Raw genomic sequence first — 22,450 nt, forward strand, 5'->3', positions numbered from 1 at the left:
TGATTCTGTCCTTTTCAGCTTCCACTGACCTCTTCAAGAAGCTTTAGACTAACCAGGCTCTTCTTTGGAATACTTTCTTTCTGGTTCCAAATAGAAACTGAACTTCTTCCGCTGTTACTTTTCACAAAATGAATAATCAAAAAAGAACAAGGAGGAGGGAGACAGAAGGAAAAAAAGCAACCAAACAAGTCACCACTCCTTTACTTCACAAGGTCCTAAAATTAAATGATGACAGAGAAATTATCCTAGGGCCTTACCTAAACAGTCCTGTAAACATCTACTGGCTTAATGCTCAGCTGTAATTAAAAAAACAAGCAAGATGCCAGGATGCATAAAGAATGGGATGAGGAGAAGAACAGAAAAATAGAAGCTGCATGTGTCATCTGAGTGGTGTGTTCTCCTGCGTGCTACTTGCTGATGTCGCACCTCCATTCCTGAGTGAGGGCTCCAGAGCTCAGGGACAAGAGCTGGAAAAAAGAGCTGGATATTTGTACTGGTAAGAATTATTGCCAGTTACAGGCTATTGCAAATGTTTTCTGAAGGAGAATACAGATGTCATTCATGGGCACTCAAAGGCAAGTCTTCAGTCATGCCTGAGTGGATGACCGGTCTGGGAATCCAGTTAACCCTGCTCTGCCTGACCCTCATGTTGTTTTTCACACCTGCCAGCACTGAAGCTCACATAGCCAAAGCAGATTCCCCATCACACCCTAGCTTTTCAGTCTCCAAAGATGGGCAGCTCAGCCACCTCCACTGGTAATAACTCAGTGGCCAGGAACCAACGCAAAAATGGCTAGTTGTCTCAGGACAGACATCTTCATGAATTTTCCCTGCAGGCATTCAGGGCCAGCAGGAGCTCAGTCACCACTCAGCTGACACAGACACAGCGTGCTTGCTCTGCCAGTTCCTTCACCTTACTGATCCTATGCTCCAGTATTTTTGCCTGCTTAGGGAACAGTGCCAGGTCTTTCATTCACATTCCCACTGCTTGAGGCTGCTTCCCACCAAGACAGTTCACTGTTTCCATATCCACACTAAATGTATGCCAGGGCTTCTCTCTGCCCATGTAATGCTCTCAGAGTAGCATTTTTCATCCACCCAACACATGATGGGCTTGAAAGTCCTGTTATACGTGATACAAGATGCAAGTTGGTGATGATACAGCAAAAGCAAAACTTTGATGTTTAAATTGCAGGCATCGACATTACAAAAGAGTGCACAGCCAGCACTAACATTTCTGAAATCAGCAGGAGAAGCAGCTAGATGTAATCGATGTATTCACTAATTCTAGCTGTTAAATTGGGTCATTTCTCCTCAATGGGACAGAAAACATAGAGAAACAGTAACTTTATCTAGCTCTGAGCCTCCACGTTAGAGTATGGAATCCAGCACTTCAGATAATAAATAAAGAGAAGCAATTGCAGCATTAAGGTTTGGTGCATGCTTACAATTCAAAGAGTGCACACTCTTTGAATTATCTTTGTCTTATTTATAGCATCACATATCAAAACAGGTATGAAATCTTTACCCAATTTTATATATGCCCCTTAACTAATTGCATTTCTCTTCTGGCTTTCCCTGCTTTGACAAGATCACAAACATTGAGAAAAAGTAATTTTTCTACCCGTGTGGTTTTGGATAAAGCACATGTCTTAAGAACATCTGGAAAGGTTTGTCATAGCCTCATGAATCCCTGAGTTGGCAAAGGAAAACTATTCACAGTCTGTGCCATAATGAAAAGCACGCTTTTACAAAATGAAGCGTGATTCATTCTTCAAGTGAAGTTCTGCAGAGTGCTGTCTTGTTAAAAATGACAGTGACAAACTAATGATAATTATTTGGGTTACTCCTCCTCTTGCAGTGCTGTTTAGTTAAAAGCAACAGCTTCAAAGTACCGTATGAGTCCCTGAATATGTTTAGGTACAGTAATACCTACATTTGTATTTGCATGTTCTACAGCGTGGCTGCTATTGCTTCTCAGGGCGTTGGTAACTAACCAGATGCACTTCATCTTCCTTTAAGTAACAGCTGTTGCAAAGTCAAAAAGTCAATAGTATTGGAGTGTCCAGCAGTTCAAGGATGCATCTCACAATCAGGTGATACACTCCTGCACACAGGGTTATTTTTGTAAATACGTGAGGTAAAAATTGGCATACTGTGCTGTACTACAGGCACAACCCCATCAACTTAATGGGAAGATGGTCAAACAGCAGAGAAAAATACTTCAATGATCCAAATGAACAGATAAAGTAATAAAAAATTTTTACTTAACTCTGGAAATTGAAAGGGTTTGTGGTTTTTTTTTTTAATGACTACAAATGGCTTAATAAAGCTACGCCTTTTATTTCATGCTAACCTGAATTGCTCCCAAGCAGTCTTCTCTTTGTTTCACAAAGGTTAATTCCAAAATCTCCCACCTTAATTTCTTCTGAAGAAAATGATTTAAAAAGTTTGCTTGTTTTTCCTCAATGTTTTAAATGACTAAATTTTTTTGTTACATCATCTCTACAGTTTAATATTCTATTAGTTAGCTCCACAACCTCCCACCTCCCTTTGGTTTCTCACTGCTGTTCTTTTGCTGTATTTTACCATCCACACGACTCCAGTCCAGATCAACTTATGTTCACCTTGTTACTACAGAAGTGGAACAGACACTTTCTGGTAAAGTGCAATTAAAGCTGCTAAATATTTGTAAAGCTAAAACAGTGCTGAAAACTATGCAGGACTACAAAAAATTATTATAGCTTCCCGGGTTAAAATCAGATATACAGATTTGAGATTATTAAGATGCTTTTTGATAAGACTTTTTGTGGCAGAGCTCAATCAGATCAAGCCCTGCTACATGATTGCCTTCTCAAACACAGAGCTACTTAGCTACTGGCTTTTCATTGCACGTGTATGTAGGAATGATCTTTTCTGAAAGATTGTGTTTTACATCTATAACCATTATATAGGCTGTGCTTACATGAAAAGGGAGATAATACATGATGTACGAACCCTGTGCAAATAAAAAGGTGATTCATTTGAAAACATCAGGAACAATCAGACTGGTTTTCAAGAAATCGCAAAGTTAGAGCAGTGATACTGAGCTCTGAATCATCCATTGAAAATCTGCCACTGAAAGAACAAAAATAGCAGGGTTTTGTAAGTTGTGGTAGGTGTTGTGTCAAATCATAGAATTGTAGAATTGCTCAGGTTGGAAAAGACCTTAAAGATCATCAAGTCCAATCACACCCTAACCATCCTACCCTAACTAACAACCCTCCGCTAAATCATGTCCCTGAGCACCACATCCAAACGGTTTTTGAACACACCCAGGAATGGTGACTCAACCACCTCCCTGGTTGGGAGCCTATTCCACTGCTTCACAACCGTTTCTGTAAAGAAGTGTTTCCTAATATCCAACCTAAGGTGAAGCAGATATCCTAATGCCTCCAGCTTAAGCCTGTAAGCATTTGCCAAAATTTAAGAGTAAGCATTAAACATTGAATAGTCTAAATATTAGTGAGCATAACAGAGTCACACCATCTGTGGTTCTTTAATTCCTGATATGACATCCTACACCACCTCTTTATTACCACAATACCACATGACTTACTTCATATCTATTAACTAGAAGGGAAAGCGGACCTTAGAAGTGAAGAACACTGTAAAAAACTTTGCTTAAGATGATTTATAGTTGGGAAAATGTATAGAACTAATGAAAACAATTTGAGAAACCAAACATTTGCATGTTTGAAAAAGTCTTCCATGATGGAAATTATAGGAGGGCTTTCTGTCCAAGTTGGTAATTGAGACAATTTTGACTAGTACTTTCTTAGTTAAACAGCAGTTCAAACTACTTGGCTCCTTTCAGGATGTACATGGCCTGAATAATTACAGCTATAAACTTTCTCAATCTCTTCACAAAAAAGTTGTGCAGAATTACTGAATTACTTTCTGTAAGTAACATGCCTATAATTCAATTGTGGTTAATGGATCCTACTGCATTTTACCCATTTTCCTTTACGCAGCTTATGATACAGATGGCAAATAGAACGATAAATTTTAATTTATACATCCAAAGAAATTGACTTAATGATAAAACTACAGGAAATATCCACGTCTAACACAAATTGAAAAAGCCCTTAAAGAAAACTATTTTTATTTAAATTCCATGTCTTACACACTGTGTGAAAGGATACTTCTGAGATGTGCATAAGTCTGAAATGTCTTCCCCTCAATATGCCCTCCTTCCAAATAAATGAGCCGATTTTATACATATCTACAATATTTAATAAAGATGTCCAAACCAGCCAAAGTTCTACATAATTGTTTCACCACTTAAAGTAAAGAGAAACATTCAATTTGCTCTTCCTCAGCAAAATTAAATTGAAACAAAACAGTCATTGAACAAAGGAAGTATTAAAGCCAATTCTCTCTGTGGAGAAAGGCAATATGACAATTTAATAAAAACATCAGGTTTTTCAAGCAGGTAGGAACTTGGTTCTTATTTAAATGCTTGAATGTTCGCCTACTAATCATATCTGATCAATAATAAACGAGCAATTCTTTTCAAGCCCGAATTTTTTTTTTTTTTTTTTTTTAAACATCAGAAATTATTTTTGGGGTCTTCTATACATTCTTTGGCTACGTATGTTAAGGAGAAGTTAAATACACATGAAAGCTACTAGCTACAAGAAACTGAAAATAGTACACATTTACAGATTATACAGGAATCAGAGTGTAAAAGCAAAGAAAGTTATTTTCAGGGACAATGTTATGTACAACATCCATTTCTACATCCCAAACAGGTTGTAGACAAATTTAACTTGAGATTCTTAGACTTGTAACTCTTGCAGAGCTTCTTGATCACCTAATACCTCAAACTAAACTGTTGCTTCATGTTATCATTTTTACTTGTTAGATATAACCTGCAGTGTCTGTCTCCTTTCTTTCATTTAAAAGAATAAAGTTCAGATATTGCTCATATAAAGAACAGAAATACTGGTTGTATCCCAATATGGAATTATACAATTGTATATTTTCTTGTCTTTCGAAGGTCTTTAGGAAACTAAATAGGAAAGAGGAAATCCATATCCGTTTTCAGGAAAAGTTTGGGGTTACAGTGATTTTGTGAAAATGCTTAATTTTCTTCTTGCAGCATTTCTTCTATTTCTTTATCCCAGTTTTCATCGCGTTTTTCTGATTCTGTCACCACTTCATACTCTTGAAGCTCTTGTTGTAATTCCTTTTCCCAATCAGCAGTCTCTTCTGCAAGAAATAAGCAACATCTTATACTATCAAAATTGATTGTCACACATTATTTATATAAAACTAGAAACTTGATTAATTTGCATTGAGTCTGTCTTTTCTCTCCTGAACTTTATGAATAATTCTTCAAAGCTAAAGAAACTTCAAGATGGGAAATTCCATCTTCATCTTCTGACTGCCCACAGATAAGAGAAAAACAGTTTTATCATGTGTCCCTTTGCTAACTAATTTCCTATAGACTTGCAATTTAATATCAACTCAATCTCACTTTGAGCCTTTAAATCTTGGTGTGGGAAGCTGTGCTACTTGGAAAAAAAATGAACATAAGTTTGTTGAATATACTGTTAAGAAGAAAATCAGGATCAAATACTGTGGATAGTTTTAAATATAGCTGGTATTCTCCTCACTGACATTTGTAGCTAGGCAAACCCATTTAATCCAGGTTAAAGGTAACCATATTTCATACCTCAGGGCAAAAAGAAAATGAGTCAGAAGGCACTCCCTGTGTTGTTAATCTGTTTAATTAACTTTGCCTGTGATATGAAAGATCATGGGGGAGGAGGTGGGTTTTTGATGTGTTACGTATTGGTTAGAACTTAAGCCTAGATACGAAGGTGGGTAATTCCACAGTCCAAGTCAGTAAGGACAGCTGAGATTTATCTGAACAAATTACTCTTATTGAAACACTTCCATCTAAAAACCTAGATGTGAGAAACCAATTTCCTCCAGCGTGGCTATTTACTGAAAAAAGAAAAAAAAAAAAAAAAAAAATCAACAATTTCAGAAAACAAAGATTTTGCAATGTCCAAAACACTGGAAAGCAAGTTTGAAAAATATAATTATTTACTGATAGAAGTGTCTTCATTACAAATAGTTCAATGTGTATGGCCAAAGTCACATCATTATAGACTGTTCTCATCCATTTGACACCAACGTCAGTTCTTCTGGATCGCTGTTTTAGAATAAGCCCCATTTTTCCCCTCATCTTACTCAAAGCAATTTGTTAATTTTTAACCGTTGCAAATGCACGCATGTAAGCCTTTTACAACAAAGGCACTGGGCAAACTCACAACTGGTGCAAATACTTGGTTTAACAAAAGCCTGATTTCCAAATAATGTATTTTACCCACAATTAAAGAAAAATTACATGCAGATAAGAATCTAGGAAAGAGGAAAAGGAGGAGGAAGGTAGACACTTTTATGAAAGAGCCATCTACAAACTGTTATTTGGACTGGAACCTGTCACAAATAACGTTCTGCACACGACACTGATTGTGGAAAGAATTATCACTAATTTCATTCATTTTTGAAGAAGGGTCACAAACCTACTTTCCTAAATGTAATTACGGTACATACATAGATTTAAGTCAACCTATTTTAGAATTATTGTATTTAAGACAGAAAGTACTAGCAGTTTTACCTTCTACTACTGAAGTCTTTTCTCTCTTTTTTTCTAGCACCAATTGCTCCATTTCTTTTCTTAGGTCCTCCTGATTCAAATTACAGGCATCAAAAGCATCGCTCACGAATTCTGATACACCTGGACTTGTGGAAATCTCTTCCTCATCCTGTAATAAGACAGTTTTATATAAGCTTATCCTTAAAGTCAGACACTGAATGGCCCCAATATAAACTTTTACTCATGCAGCTGACTGCCTTTTAGTTATAGACCAAAAAAAAAAAAACAAACCAAAATAAAACCAAATATATTACACAGCTCTGCTTTTGCCAACAGTATTCTCTGGCACTGATTTTATGACCCAGAAATGAACAAGGGTCATTAGGTGTCTAAGTTAAAGGTTTTGTACTATCAAAGCTACTCCTGCAGTTGCAAGAAGGTAGTATTGCTATGGCAATGTATGATTTAGATTTCCTGTACTTTACACTGGACAAAACATAGTATAAGCACATATTTTTATGAAGGCATCCCTTGTGATTAAGTGTAATAGAAACCTTCTACTCTCAACATTTTAGAAATGTTTCTTCAGATGAAAAAACCAAAATATCTTTATTATTATAACATGCAGGATATTAATGAAAGCATACTTCAGATACATTGCTGTTTCTACTACTGAAAATGAGTATCGCAACAGAACAGCAGTATGTTAACATCGGACTCTTAGGTACTGTTATAGTTTCATATCACAACTTATTTAAGTAATCATCCATCCTACTGAATGACAGTTTCACATAACAAATAGCAAATAAAATAAAAGCGTTTTTACCTCTTGAGATTTTATCTGAGGTTTTATTGTTACAGGTGGTGTTTTTGGCCGTATTGTTTCTAGCAAGAAGGAAAAAAGATAATTACATTTTAATATTAAAGATCTCATTTATTCTAAATAGCTACCAAGTATAGAAGGAAACATTTTACTTTAAATTTAAGGGAAATCTGGTGGTCAAAGGCTGAATCCAGTTATAGGTGAAGCATTTGCAACAAAAGCAAAAACAGAAACACAAATTTCTGTCTTTAATTAAGTAAAGCAAATTCAGCAAATTATTTTCTTATTATGAATCCAAAGTTAAATTCCAGGAACCCTCCTGCCCCACTAAACAATCCAAAGAACTACATAAATAGGAATAGCTGGAAATGGGGAAGAATGCCTTCTATAAAATGCTCACAATAGCATTAAATGCTGCAAGACCTTTGAAGTTACAAAGGTGTAGAATTCCTCAAGAAATCCAGTTACCACCTACCGTAAAACTTAAAGCTCCCTTGCCTGTGTGCTTTTACTGACACAGGTATTAGACAGCTCTTAGGTACAGCAGGCTGCATCTGTGTACACACTGTGAACCAGGCAAGAAAAGCGCTCCAAAGCCTTACCTTATTTCACACAGGCAGAAGTCACTGAAAAACAAACCCTAGAAGCTATTCCAAATTTTCTGATAAAACTCATTGTATGTTCTTAATTTAGTAGCATAGTATAAAGGAGACAGTGGCTGCCTACAAAGGAGGAAAGATCTTTTTCTCAGGAAAAGAACACTCTAGCTTTTCTCCCACATGGCTAGTGAGGTAGAAGAGTCACATTAATGAGCCAAGTGGCTTGAAGAACAATTAATGTACAGGGCAAGTTGCAGTAGTGATGAAGTGCTTGCTTAGCACTTTGTTTAAACATGCAAAGCAGTTGTGAACTTGCAGCTGTGTTTACTGCAGGTGGATCTTTTCTGCTTACGCAGTGATTTTTGAAGAGGGACTTTTTTCAGGTTTAATTTCCAAGATCAGCTCTAATTATAATAATTTTCTAATTGGTAGCTGTCGCTGCTTGTAAAGCTCATCTACTCAATGGCCACTGCTCTGTCATACCCTCTTTCCTCCTTTCCCTCCCTAATCTTCATAGGATCTGTTATTGTACCCAATACTGCATCCAAAACTACTCCTGACTCAGGCAGGCTGTAGAACATGGCACAAAATGTTGCTCTTCAACAGAGTCCCACAGCACTGGGAAAGAGAGGAGCCTCAGGCCCCATGCCTTCTCTCATGCAGACGCAGCACAGCAGTTCTGTGCTGAGCCAAGCACCAGTCCAACGTCAATAACAGACCATTAGCACTGCTCTGGATCTTCTAGCTTGGCATCATCTCCTCCACTGCTGCTAAGATAACTTCATTCCCAATAGTAAATAGTTCTACCAAAAGAGCGAGCAGAACTTAGCTTTTTTTTTTATTTTTTATTTTTTTTTGCAGAGCATATATACATGTGGCTTCTAGGTCAGAATATGGAATGCTTTCCTTTTATTCACACTTAACTATCATGACTGACCTGAATCCCTTTGAAAACAGCATGCAAGGAGGAGACAGATAAGATTAAATGGAAGGCAATTAATTCTATTTCGTAGACATGAGTCAGCTTTGGGAAGACACTGAACATTATGAGAAGTTACCAACAGGCAATTACTTCTACTTTTAGCCTCCAATTAGTGAATTCAACCTTCAAAAAGTCATATAACATATAACAATTCAAAGCTCTTCAAACCTATACAGTGTTGAAATTAAAAAAAACCTATTTACTAAAGACTGGTAAATATATATTTGCCATTAGATAAAATATAGTTACTGGGGCAGTAAATCTATTTGCATATTTTATATTGGTGTTCTGTATCACATGAGATGCTTTACAGGTCAAAAGGTGATGCATTTTTTTCTCTGAATGAAAATGTTTCATTTTCAGTCATAATGGTAAGTTCTACTAGAAGAGCTCTTTGGTTATAACCCAGCAACTTTGACTGGAAATTTCCAAGTGTTTGGATGACTCAGAGGTAACAGTTCTGTTGCTCAATAAGTTCAGGTGCTCCGTCTCTCCTGTAGAGTCGAGACACTTCCATTAAAACAGCTGTGGCTTGGCAAATTTGAGTACTGTACTGTTTAAAAAGCACAGCTCTAGGAACTCATAGTTCAAGACTGTCAATTTAAGCACATATTTAACTTGCAAAAGGGAAACCTTCTGCACTGTAGTTAATGACAAAAACCCTGTCTATGTGACTAGACCGTCAGCCACAAGAGTAGTGGCTTTCTTGTCTCTAAAATTGGTCTACTGAAGCAATGACATGCAGAAACAGAAATCAAATAAAGATATCAGTGGTAAGGAGAAACATACTAATAGCAACCAGACTTCTCAAGCAACATGCTTACAAATAATAGTGAATAAAATCTCTTTTGTGAGGCTTCATGTTTTCTGATCTTTCCAAATGCAATCTTTTCCACTATATAAAGACAGCAGTAAGCGAAAAGATCCAATCCATAAAGATCTACTGTAAGGGACTACAAAAAACAGAGATGACAGTCACCACTCTACAATACAGTCCTGTCAGTTGGAGTAATGAAAAATCCAAAAGAAACAAAATTAAAAATAAATAAATAGAAACAAGCCAAAACCATCACCCCAACCTCTTATCAGAACAAGGAAAATCAAAAAAGAAACAAAGCCATGTAAACGTACTTAGATGCCTGACAGGTGCAGTTAGTGAGAATCCCAGTCATTTCCTGAGTTGGATGGCTCCTGTCCAGAGCAACAGTGAATAAAAGTTGCTCAGAAAGTGACAAAAATGGGAGATGAATATGGTGAGATTGTGAAAGTACTATGACATGAACAATTAGGAAACAAACCTAATTACAGCCTGCTCCAAAAGGTAAAGACAGAAAATGCCTGCTTTGATAAAAAGTTAGTGCAGGGCATTAAAGACTAGTTCTTTTACAAGAGGAAAAAATTTCAAGCTGCAGCCTCCATAAAACTTGAGCCCTGCAAGATTATTCCTAGTTACACCTGCTAAGAAGTGATTGGATGTTGACATCTTCCTTTCATTTCAACCATTTTTGTCCTCCTGTACTCAGACATCAAATTATATGAAATTTGTAAAGAATTAGCGTCTTCAAGATCGATTTCTTGAATTATTCACTTTTCTTAATCTATCCTTTATAATTGTTGACCCCTTCATGGCTTCCTGGTCCACATTTTAAAAGCAAAAGAGTTAGACCTGAATGAATACGTGAAAAATATTATGACAAAAATATCAGAAATACTAAATATCAGTTAAGATGTATAGTAATATTGTTGGTGTTTGATTTCCAAATAATGTAATTAAGTATGGTCAAAAGAAAAACAAAAAAAAGGAAAATTATGATTTTGGGCAAGCAAAATGTAACTTGATAAGATACCTATGACAAGATGCTAAATTTACAGGACAATGAAGAGCTACACGATACATGAAAATCAGAGGGTAGATTTTACTAACATCACTAATGAAAAGAAGTTCAACTTGGACATTACTTAAACAGGTGTGAAGAAAAAGAATGAGAGTGGAATAAGACAAAAGGATTCAACGAATAAACAAAATCAAACAGCATAACATAAATGGGGCAGATTATCTGCTGAAACAGCTGCCACAAAGGCAGGGAAAGTGGAAACAAAGGCAGCACCTTTAACAGTGTCAAAATATCAGTGAGAATACAACTATGCAACGAAGACGCCATTGACTCCATTCTGTTTTGTTCATTCTAAATGGGGACCTTGCCTGTGCTAACAAGCATGAACTATGACAGAACTCAAAAGAAACAGAATGAGATAAAATGACAACATAGGCAATCATTAAAAAAAAAAAAAAGAAAAAAGCTTGAGGAAACTACAATTCTTTTTTGACACAAGTATATTCTATGCAACATGCCACCCTAGCTCTGTTACCCCTTGATGAATCTCCCTTTATCCCAAGGTTCATCTGCCTGTATCCAAGGAACCAAGGCCCAGCTGAGTAAACTTGGCTCAAAGCGCACAGAAAATTAGCAAAATTGTGCAAAAGGGCTGTGAACAAGTACATATGAAGATAAGAAAGGTGAATTTACAGACTGAAGGAGGCTTACAAAGATGGAATCAATAGCAGTGCAGGACTCAAGAGGAAAAATAAAAATATGGAAAGATATAGTATCTGAAAGAGGGAAAAGGAAGTCAGCTTGACATTGATCAGTTGATTGTCAGTCAAGCTGGCTGTAATTAGAACACCAGCACTGGTGGATCTGATAACTTGTTTTTTTGATGCTGGGAGGATATATAAATCTGTTCTAAGGTACAGCAAAGACCTCCTCCTCCTGCCCAATGCCTACCCAACCTGCAGATTCCTCAGGGATGGTGAATGCACTCATTAGACTATGATTTTATAAGCTATCACTGTGTCTTAGCCAGAAACTGCTTTACTCCCTAAAGCAGCTTTTATTCCTGCTTTCAGAATTTGTCCGTGTGCAAGTAAAGATGCCCAATGACTCAAAAGAGGATCAGTAATGATACACTGATATACACTGATCAGCATAACTGAGAAAGCCTATGTTAAGTTAGCTTGTTCATGTCCAGGCTGAATCTCAAGTAGCCTATGTACCCATCTTACTCCAATTCTTTAATACATTGCATGCCTTTCCATGTCCTACACACATCTGCCTCCACCACCACAGTAATTATACTCCCATATCACTAACTTATTTCCATCTGGTCTGAGGCTTATGGGGGGAAAAAAAAAAAAAAAAAAAAAAAAAAGGAAAGAAAGGAGAGCAAAGTGCATGCCAGCTGGCTGGGTTGGCTAGTGCCTGATGTCTTACAGGTGAACCAAAGCTACCCCTGGCTTCTGACAGGTCAAAATAGTGCACCAGAGACCACTAGTGGCTGAAACCTGTAATAAATCAAGTACAGCATCTCATCTCTTGGGACTTGCACCATTATGGCAAAGTTAGCTGAAATAGGAAAACTGGTTAAAAAGCACTCAGAACTCCCTTCCCCACCTGGACAAACAGGCTGAGCATGGGGAGAGAAGTCTTGATTTCACATAAAATCCAGGATAAAAATTCTGGCACCTGATACATACAGTCAGTAAACAAATTAACGAGCTGTGACAATAGAAATCCTTTCCATACCTGTCAGTTGACTATCCTCTTCTCTGCCTTTGTTCTCTTCTTTTCCTACTGCTTGCTGTTGAGCAGCAAGTGCCGTGAGTTGCGCAGACTGTTTAATTAGGGATACTCTGTAGAAATAATTTCTCCAGAACACTTCCTCCTTTACGCTAGAGAGAACGAACAGACACTAATTACTACATATGGAAATATGGCTCCTCTTACCATCTAGCAATGAACTAAAAGGAAACATACAGAGGGAAGGAGTAAGCAGAGCTGTCACTTTGACATGTGTGATTTAATCAATTTAAAAAAATCTACAATTATACAAATCTTGATCTCTTCTACAACAGTTACATTGGGCTTAATATACAATCAGGTATTATTTCTTAAAAACAAACAAACAAAAAAACCTAACATCATGCAGTAATACACAATTTGGTAAAACATCATGCTGTTATATTCATCTGAGTTTGTTAACATTTTCATCCCTTTCTCTAAAAACACAATATTCTTTTACTTTTGAACTATCTTTATCTATATGTTCCTTAGACCTCAGACACAACTGTAATCTTTGATTTACAAGTAGAAGCGAGTCCAAGATTGCAGTAGAAATATTCCATTATCTTTCAGCATGCCTGTGGGACCTTTCGTAATTAGAAAGTGCCATTTGGGAAACAACCACCCAAAGTCAGGCAAACAAAACAACTGAAAAATATCAAAACCAGCTAATTGAGAAATGAGGCAGGGCAGGCAAGGACAGCAGGACCAAAGGTTGAAGACAAGAGCATCAGAGACAGATCTGACAAAGACCTACAACATGCCAGAGAGCTGACAGAACAGAAACAGAAGAGCAGGGAAGGGGGAGAAAGAATGAGGAGAAGGGAAGCTTTATAAAAGGAGACTAAAGACAGAAAAGCTCACAAAAAGTATTTTTTCCTCCTGTTTCCATCTTCAGACATGGAGACTAATATTGGGAACTCTTAGATAACAAGAATGCTGACTTGTGAAACAAGCTTAGAGAGAGAACCTTGAATTGGACAACAAAGGAGAACAGAACTGGAATAAAACTGGGATCAAGAAGCCATACTGCAACAGACTTTAAGTTCTGGGACACTTAGGGATATTTTAGTTGGGATCTGCTGCAAGGTGGTAACAACAAGGAGCATTTCTCATTGTTCCTCTTGCTTACAATAATACTGTGGGGTTTTTTTTGTTTTGTTTTTTGTTTTTATTGTTTTACAGAATTTCAGAATTCAGAACTACTAAGGACCCTGATTTCAGTATGGGAGAGGTCTTAATTTTTAATAGATCCGCTGTGCTAAATTGCAAATTTATTTCCAAAACAAAGATAAATGCAGCAGCAGGTTTGTTGGTTTGATTTTTTTTTTTTTTTTTTGGTATCGAAGTGGTGCAGTATGTGATGTATTTGAAATGGGTAGATATAAAATACAGAGAAAGTAGTTACCAAAAGAATTGAAGGAAGTAGGAAAAATGAATAATATGCACATATTTGCAGACACACTGAAAATGCAATAACAACCATCAAAAAGTTACTTACTGTTTAGGAACGAGATCAAACCTCATCCTGTTGAGAAGCTGATCTTCTTGTAACATCACCATTGCAACAGGGTACATTTGATCAAAGTCAAAATTAAACTGAACACCTGCTGGAGGATCCCGCAGAAAATTTCGTTTATCCTTTGAAGAACATATTACAGTCATTAACTGATACCAGAAAAAGGATATCACTTTTCACAAACAAGACCAGCAAAATAATCCCACTTCTCACATAATTCTATCATACCATAAAACTGTAAATCCTTCTATAAAAATGAAAAATCATATTGTCGATCTTACAGTAAACTGAATACTTACTGCAGATAAGGCCAGTATTTGTTGTTGAATTGTCTCTTCCTCATTGCTGTCAACCCAAGGAGGAACTGCTGCTTCTGTTACGGAAAGGAGGAAAAATTATTTGTGCTTGTGCAACTTAGGAAAATAAAAAGTCACAAAAATAAGCAGACTTGCATCACTAAGTTAGTTCATTGCTCCTTTTTCCTAAAGTAAGCTCAAGCCATAAGATCTCCATAAGGTCACTCTAGGCTGATCCTGATTTATCATGGATCCTGATTTATCAGAGGTAAACAATACTTTAAATAGTTGCTGATTTATGTCATTATAAAACAAAACATGGAGGTTTGTTCCCTATGTGTTCAGCCAGAACTTAACTGTCTCTTAGTTTAGTTACTGCGGTAAAAGCTGCGTCACTGGGTAACCTGACTGCCAAGAGAAATTTCTAGTCATTATAAATGTGCAAACTTCGCCTAATTTAAGTTTTCAAAATAATGTACTAGTATATTAATTTTCCAGCACTCAGAGGACACAAATTCTTTAGAAGAAAGAAACAGGAGAAGAAGAAAAGTAATTTAAAAATTTGTTATAGATTGCAATGGACTATACATGGAATAAACATACTGCAGTTGACCTGCTTTGTACATTTACAGATACTTACACACTATTTCTTTTTTGTACAAATACAAAAATTATTCTACATGTATAGAAAGCTCTTCATTTTCAATGTAAATTCAGCCTGCAGAGACAGTATAGCTCAGCCAAACCAGTTAATAAATAATTATTGTGAATTTAATATGCTTTTTTGCCTGTACAACTGACATAAGCAAGCTCTTCCATCCACATGGATTCTCATGCCAATGCTTCTTTCCATTAGACCATCTGTCTCCCCTTTACTATCAATAAAGCTAGCTATTTTCATGAAACTTGTAGAAATGTTTTAGAAGATGTCAAGGTTTACTGATAAGATACAGAAAATACAACATACAGACAGCATGATCACATAAGTGGCATTGCAAGAGAAAACCAAGACACACATACTACCTACAGACAATATGAAAAAATTCATCATGATCCATTTAAAATCAGTGTATTTTCTAGATTAACAATAAAGCTATTTTCCAGAATAACAATAATTATTCAAACTGTAACACATCATTGTATTCAATTACACATCAAAAAGGATTAATGCAGTGATAAAGCCAAATGTAGAAAGAAATGCTTATTTTAAAGTTTCAAATAGGTTCACAGATCTCAATAGTACACAGATCACAGATCATTATAAAGCAAATGACTTATGGGAAAGCAGAAGAGCAATTATGCCTTCAGTATAAGCAGCACCACTATTCCTACAGCAACTGATCAGACACTATAATGCACTTTCTAACTCACATTTTCTATTTCATTATGAAAGCATGATACGATTGCTAAAGCTTACAGGAAAGTTAATCAGCATGATAATTTTCAGTAAATACAGACTTAAAATTCAAAACAAGTGTAAGAGATCAGCTTTGCCAGCACACTGATGTTTTAGTTCATTTTAAAAAGCTGAGTTTGGTTAAAAAAATATCATCTTACTAGATAGTGTAACGATGACATTGCTTAAAAAAATCATCTTCCTATCCCACAGGATATAATAAGTTTGGCCATACAAATGTTTCCTTACACAGAAATCCAATGGATTGTACTTAGATACAGCTCAAATATCCAGCTACCTGTAAGATTTTAGTTTGTTACGTCATGCATTGCTCAAGATAGCATACATTACCTGATTTTTTTGTTTGCTGCTCTTGGACAAACTTCTTTTGTTCCTTCTGAAAATCTCCAATAATTGTCTAAAATAAAAATCAAAAAACCTCAATAAGTAAAACATTATAGACACACACACTCTTTCAAAGTAATATTTATAGTTTTATCAAGTTCAGCAGATGAAAACACAAAGGCAAATCCCAGCTTACAGACTTATACTGTTCATACATTTACATACATTTTACGTATGAAATAGAGACAAAAACTACCACCTGCTTTCACCAACACTTCAAGATACCCTTGGCCTTGTAGTAAGATTGAAGACTTGGCTATGAAATACACCCATCACAATAAATCAGACCTATCAAATTGCTAAGTATGACTTTCAGAATGTGTGCTTAGCTGAGTGCTGACAAATGTACGGCACGAGATTATGTTCAGAAGTATCCCATACAGAAATCAGCATTGAAAAAATTGGAAAGGGTCACAGAAGAGTCATGTGCTTGATGTAAAACAGCACTGTACATTTTACAGTGAAATATTTAGGGATTTCTGAGGCAGGAATGCCATAATCCAGGTAACAATGCAAATACTGTTTTGTAGTTGAAAGCACAGGAAGGAAAAAAAAACAAACAGGAATGACACTGGAAATTAGAAGTGAATATTTAAACCTACTTTGAGATACTGTAAGAACATTTCATTCAGTGATCCAGCATTCTGGCTTTAGGTTAGCATCTGTGAGAGAACTACTGTAGTGCCTATGATAACAATACATTGTTGAGGTTCCCTCCAGTTCCAAGTTATTGAATTTTTACTATTTACAGAATAAAAATGTTATTTGGTATAAGAGAAAAGCATTAGGATGCTATAGAAGCTATAACTCTATTTCTCCATTCACACACATTTTAGTCAAAACAGGGAATTCACATTACTAGAAGAAGAAAACCTGAAGTTTAGGCATGAGAAACTGTACTAAGTACCTACAGTACTTAGGTACTTACAGTTATAAACATTACAGCCCCTGTAATAAATTATCAAACAACCTTCTTGCCTATTTTCCCTCTTTTTCTCCCAGTGTATGGATTTGTGCTAGATAGACTTTAATATATTGTTGTAGGAAACATAAGTCTGTTATCAAATATAGACAGTTGTCCCTAAAAAAATCAATGAAATTTGGAGATAAAATTCAATCACAACAGAATTTTAAAAGTGTCATTTAATTATTAATTTGGCAGATGACATGAACACTGATTATACCAAGAAACTGAACTTAATACTCACTGTATTTTAAATCAACAAATAAGGCAATGCTTTAGTTCCCCAAAAAGGGTGTATGAAACAGAGCTGCAGGAGGAGGGAGCAGGCTGCATCTTGCATTCTGACACTTGCGGATGCACAGACTCACCACACCTGCGTTGCTTTTGGTCACTTCCCTTCCCCTTCTGAGCTACTTCTGCTCACAAACCGAACACTACAAGGTGTTCTTCTGATTGTTCTACCTTCCCCTGCCAAGTTCATGACTGAAGCACTGTTAGAACACTTGGTGCACAAGTTATACAACTGGATCCAGCAGAGAAGAGCTGTGAGAGCAAAAGATCATTGCCAGAGCAGGGGAGAAGAGCAGGATCATAGTATGCTTTTTCATTTACTCCCTGATCTTACAAAAACATACACACGTAGCTCTAGGCCCTTGCTCTACAATATCCACAAAACTGACCTAATTCTGAATCTTGCTTCAGAGATGCATTGTTTTCACATAGAATCACAAGGTTGCAAAGGACTACAGGATCATCTAGTCCAACCATTCTCCTATCAGCATTACTACTGCAAGCTACTAAACCACATATTGTAAAACCTCATCCACATGCCATTTCTTATTGTCTTTCTCCAGTACATCCACATCCTGAAGGAAATGAGCACTGGTGCAGCACTGAGCAAAGCACAGTTAACCATTGCTCTTCTACCCTCAAGGAACATTTTGGTCATGTCATTTATCATGGCAGGAGAAATGTGCTATTGAAACACACAATTCCTAAAGCCAGATTAAAGAAATTCTATTACATGCCAGATATACAACACAACAGTAAGCAAGCAAATATTTCAGATCACAAATTGAGAAATAAAATACCTTATCAATGATACTGTCAATTTTCCCTTCTTCTACAGACTTCTTAATGGTCTGTGCTGTTTCGGCAACGGATTCAGATATCTTTTTAGTAGCAGCAGTGGCGAAATTGAAGAGGTAACCTTCAATATAGGCAAAAAGAAAAACAGCTGAAAAAAGACCTCCCTTCACCCAAGACTGGTACTAGATTTTCCTTTCTTTTGAAACATTACCTACTTGACACCTACTGAAGTCTTCCTTCTGAATGATTTAACCCAGCTTCCAACCTACAAAGAACTGCTAAAATCCTATTTATCCTTTTCTGGTTCACAAACTCTTTAGTGATAATCAAGCTGCAAGTTGGATCAAAGTTTTCTGTACATCAGATCATTATACTTGAACATTGATTACTAAATCAAACATTCATAATAGCTCAATACACTGCTTTCCTTTACATTTTCTTAACAATGCATCTTTCACAATTTCACTTATTTCTGAGACTTTAAGTAATAAAGTAACTACAGCAACAGTATTAAAACAGTTCTATTTTGTAGAAAATCAACGTGCACAATACTGTCTCATGAAGTCAGACAACAAATGCATGAAAGTTCTGGAAAGGAACACTTCAGATTCCTTGACAATTCTTAAGATAGAAGCTTGCTCTTCCCTACTCAGTGTCCTCTTTAGAGCTCCATTACAAACAACGTAACACTGTTTATTCCTCTGAACAGGTTCAGGGCTAAGTAGCAAAGGCAATTACCTCTACTGCAAAGTTCTTAATTAAAGGAGTTAGAAAAACGTGAGAAGGTAAGCAGCAAGACCTCTGCCAGGAGCCTTTAGAAATATTAAATACCACTTCAATGACAGAGGATCTTAAAACACCACTCACACTGTTTACTTCTCAGATCATTACATGATGTCATAAGCACTTTAATCAGATGTATTATTCCTGTAATATCACTGTTACAGTATAAGTGCCAGAGTAAATAATAAAATTCTAGGGTTAGAAGTGAAGAAGTAATGGTAGATCTAAACTGCACAAAAATTCGAGTTCCCTATAGGCTAGAAATGTAAATAATAATAATTATAACAACAACAACAACTTCAAGATGTTAGAAGTAGTTGCACTGTTCTGACACATCGCTGTTCACCACTGGTAGAATGAGGTACTTTGCAACATTCACGCCACCTTCTGGAAAGCTGACTTGTTCTTTGAACCATGTATTCATTCTTAATGTTATCACCAAATCAACACTGACAAATGCAAAGGTGTAGCCAAGTCCTTCAGCAAGCCAAGTTTTTTTTTTATTTTTAATTTGTAACTTATTCCTATCACAGATTTGTGGCAACTAAAACTAAACTTCCTCCTAGCACTGGCTAGCATCGTTCTCATCTGTTTATCAGGCTTTACATCCATCACATGCTTTCTACTGTATTTAAAAAAAATAAAAAAGTCTATTCTCTACCTCTTGCACAGAAAAATATAGCACCACCCTTTAGAATAACAGAGATAACAGTCTACTAGACTCTTTCCTCCCCACAAGCTTTCATTGGTTCTTTTATGTATCCCTGGAATCTTTTTAATCCCCCTTCCCTGGAATTATTCAAGGCCAAGCTGGATGGGGCTTTGAGCAACCTGGTCTAGAGGGAGGTGTCCCTGCCTATAACAGAGGTTGGAACTACATGATCTGAAAGGTCTCTTCAAACCCAAACCATTCTATTATTCTAATATTTAAGCGCTTTAGGTGGAAAAGTTTGAAGCATTTGCTGCCCAGCAATACTTTGGTACCACTGAGCAAAGTAGTTCAGGCCCTAAAGGGCAAAACACTTTTTCTATTAAGGACTGAACATTCTTATGCTAAGGTACTCAACATACCTCAGTAAGAGGAGCAACTTAGCCTCAGAAGAATAGTATTAGTAATGGAAAAACAAAGCTTCCACATCCAATTGACCAAGAACACTTCATCTTAGAAGCCTATGTAAGAAAATCTATCCAACAATATTTCTATCACTGATTCATATCGACAAAGTTTTCTAAGCCTTTGTAATGACATAATAACAAGCAGAAAGAATGCACGTAAGGCTTCAGTTTCACCAGCAGAATTTGTAATGTGCTACGAAAGTCTCACTCACAGCTACTTTGGCTGTCAGACCTTTAGAGTCGTCTATTACAAGAGCAGCCTCCAAATCCATGCAGAAAAAACCTTCCCATCCCAACCCTCTTTGATGTCACAGGCGATGAGTCCACACATCACTGTACCAAATTCTCACTATGACAGCAAATTACAGGATAAATATTTTTATCACTAGCATCCTATATTTTTTTTCTGAAACTTCAAAGTATCCTCCTGGACTATCGGAGTAGATTAGGACGTGCTTACAAGAGCAATCAGATACCTGACCAATCCACACAGACAATTTGCTGCATTTCAGAAAGCTCAAGATATGTACACTTCAGAAACACCTCAGACTGATGTCTCAGAAGACACTGAGCCAGAATTTTAGGGAACACCTTCAGTACAGTACTGAACCTTAGCACTTTACCTAAGAATCTACACTAGTAATGCACAGTTATTACATACAGCCAACTACAGCCCTACTTCTACAGATGAGTAACAAAATAATCAAACAGACACTGCATTCCTATAAACTATCAAAGAAACATCCACACTACCTCACAACGCATGTGATTCATACGTATGCATTGCTTCTGTCATACTGACAATAGAACAGGTAAAGAAATGCTGTTCATTTAGTAAGAGATACTCAAAAGGAACACCTGAAACCATTTGCTTGGTTCATATTTTGAATATCCAACGTATTTTATACAATGGCTTTTGACACCTAGTGAGAAAGCATCATTTAACAGGGCATAGAACAGATAGCAACTCTATCTCATTACCAGTAATTGTTAATTAAAAAGAATCTGTGAGAAACAAACAAACCAAGCAAACAAATAGTGGAGACAATGTTGGAGGAGTAGCTCAATTTCAAACTTCTGGCTTTATCAGTTTACATAGGACTGCTTAAGAACTATGGAAGACTGGACAAGATGTTTAGAAAATTCCATCTTGTCAAATCTTGGGAAATACATCTAGGTGATGCATACATATACAGCCATTAACAAATGTGAGAGATGCAAAACAATGATATGAGAAAACACAAAATAAAGGAAGATATGTGAAAGTAACTGAGATAATTTCCTACATTAACTGACCTGACCCAAATTATCATTCACATCTGGAAAGATATGTTTTAGGGCTTGTTTTGCTATTTGCTTACTTTTCAAATATTCTGGTCACATTGTTTTTACTTTGCATCACTAAGCAAGCTACACTGGGGGTGTAACTATCTACAAAGAAGACAGCTCTTTAAGTGTGCAGAGCTGCAAACAGCATTTAACCTAAAGCATGCAATTGTTTAGTTCAGTTAAAGCTCAGTGCCAACGAGAAGCGCCAGAGGATTTACATCTAACTATGCACCGAACTGATCTGCCTTCACTCCTATAGCCAGTCTGCCTTACTCTCACTACACCATGGGAGATTCAGTGCTTTAAGGCTACATTATTACTGTTTCTAAGCAGACACATCGCTGCGCTCCCGGAACACGTCAGCACATCAGGCAAGAAAAAAAGCTGTTCTTTCACTTCAACCTTTCCTTGGCACGAAGCCCCCCGCAGCTCGCCATGCGTGGGACATCCCCAGGCCTGACCCAGGCAGGCCAGGACACTCACTGCCAAATCCCTTGGCCTGGCTAAGGAGCGCGTCCGTATCCTCCTGCAGCTCCGCCCGCTCTTGGCTCTGCGTGGCCGGCTCCGCGCCTGGCTCCTCTGGCTCCTCCGCGGGGCTGCTCCCCTCCTCAGCCACCAGCAATTTCTCCTCACCTACCCGCTCCAGTCCCAGCCAGCTGCCTAAGCCGCGCAACATGGCGCGGAAGCGGCCGCGCAGGCGGCTGTTAACAGCCGCTCCAGCGGGCAGAACCAACTCCCCGCACGGACTCCCGGACGGCCCGCTCCTTCCGCATACGTCACTTCCGGCCGCAGGGGGCGGGCCTCTGTCTGAGAAGGGGGCGTGGCCAGGCGGGGCCGCGAGGTGGGAAGAGTGTAGTGCGCGCGCGGGTACCTGCGC

The 22,450-nt window shown here is 37.3% G+C and overlaps 1 protein-coding gene across 1 annotated transcript; it reads right to left on the reverse strand.

The window, feature by feature from the left end:
• Positions 1 to 4,127: 4,127 nt before the first annotated feature.
• SYAP1 (synapse associated protein 1) lies at positions 4,128 to 22,334 on the reverse strand. Its single transcript, XM_042810501.1, has 9 exons — positions 22,057 to 22,334; positions 18,348 to 18,466; positions 16,239 to 16,305; positions 14,495 to 14,568; positions 14,178 to 14,317; positions 12,641 to 12,786; positions 7,479 to 7,537; positions 6,674 to 6,821; positions 4,128 to 5,253 (listed from the first exon to the last, which is right to left on the reverse strand). The coding sequence occupies exons 1-9, from the start codon at positions 22,247 to 22,249 to the stop codon at positions 5,126 to 5,128; spliced, it is 1,074 nt and encodes a 357-aa protein (XP_042666435.1). The 5' UTR covers positions 22,250 to 22,334; the 3' UTR covers positions 4,128 to 5,125.
• Positions 22,335 to 22,450: the final 116 nt, after the last annotated feature.

This window comes from Centrocercus urophasianus, unplaced genomic scaffold (assembly GCF_019232065.1).
Source record: "Centrocercus urophasianus isolate 14NV4802_14NV808 unplaced genomic scaffold, USGS_Curo_1.0 seq_12, whole genome shotgun sequence".
NCBI classification, from domain to species: Eukaryota; Metazoa; Chordata; class Aves; order Galliformes; family Phasianidae; genus Centrocercus; species Centrocercus urophasianus.

Excerpts from the sequence above, each read along its gene's own strand:
- SYAP1 (XM_042810501.1), bottom strand. The coding sequence starts at position 22,249 with ATGTTGCGCGGCTTAGGCAGCTGGCTGGGACTGGAGCGGGTAGGTGAG. Across the intron at positions 18,467-22,056 it reads CCAGGCCAAGGGATTTGGCA|GTTACCTCTTCAATTTCGCC; the intron begins GTGAGTGTCCTG and ends CCTATATTGAAG. Across the intron at positions 16,306-18,347 it reads TTGACAGTATCATTGATAAG|ACAATTATTGGAGATTTTCA; the intron begins GTATTTTATTTC and ends TTTTTATTTTAG.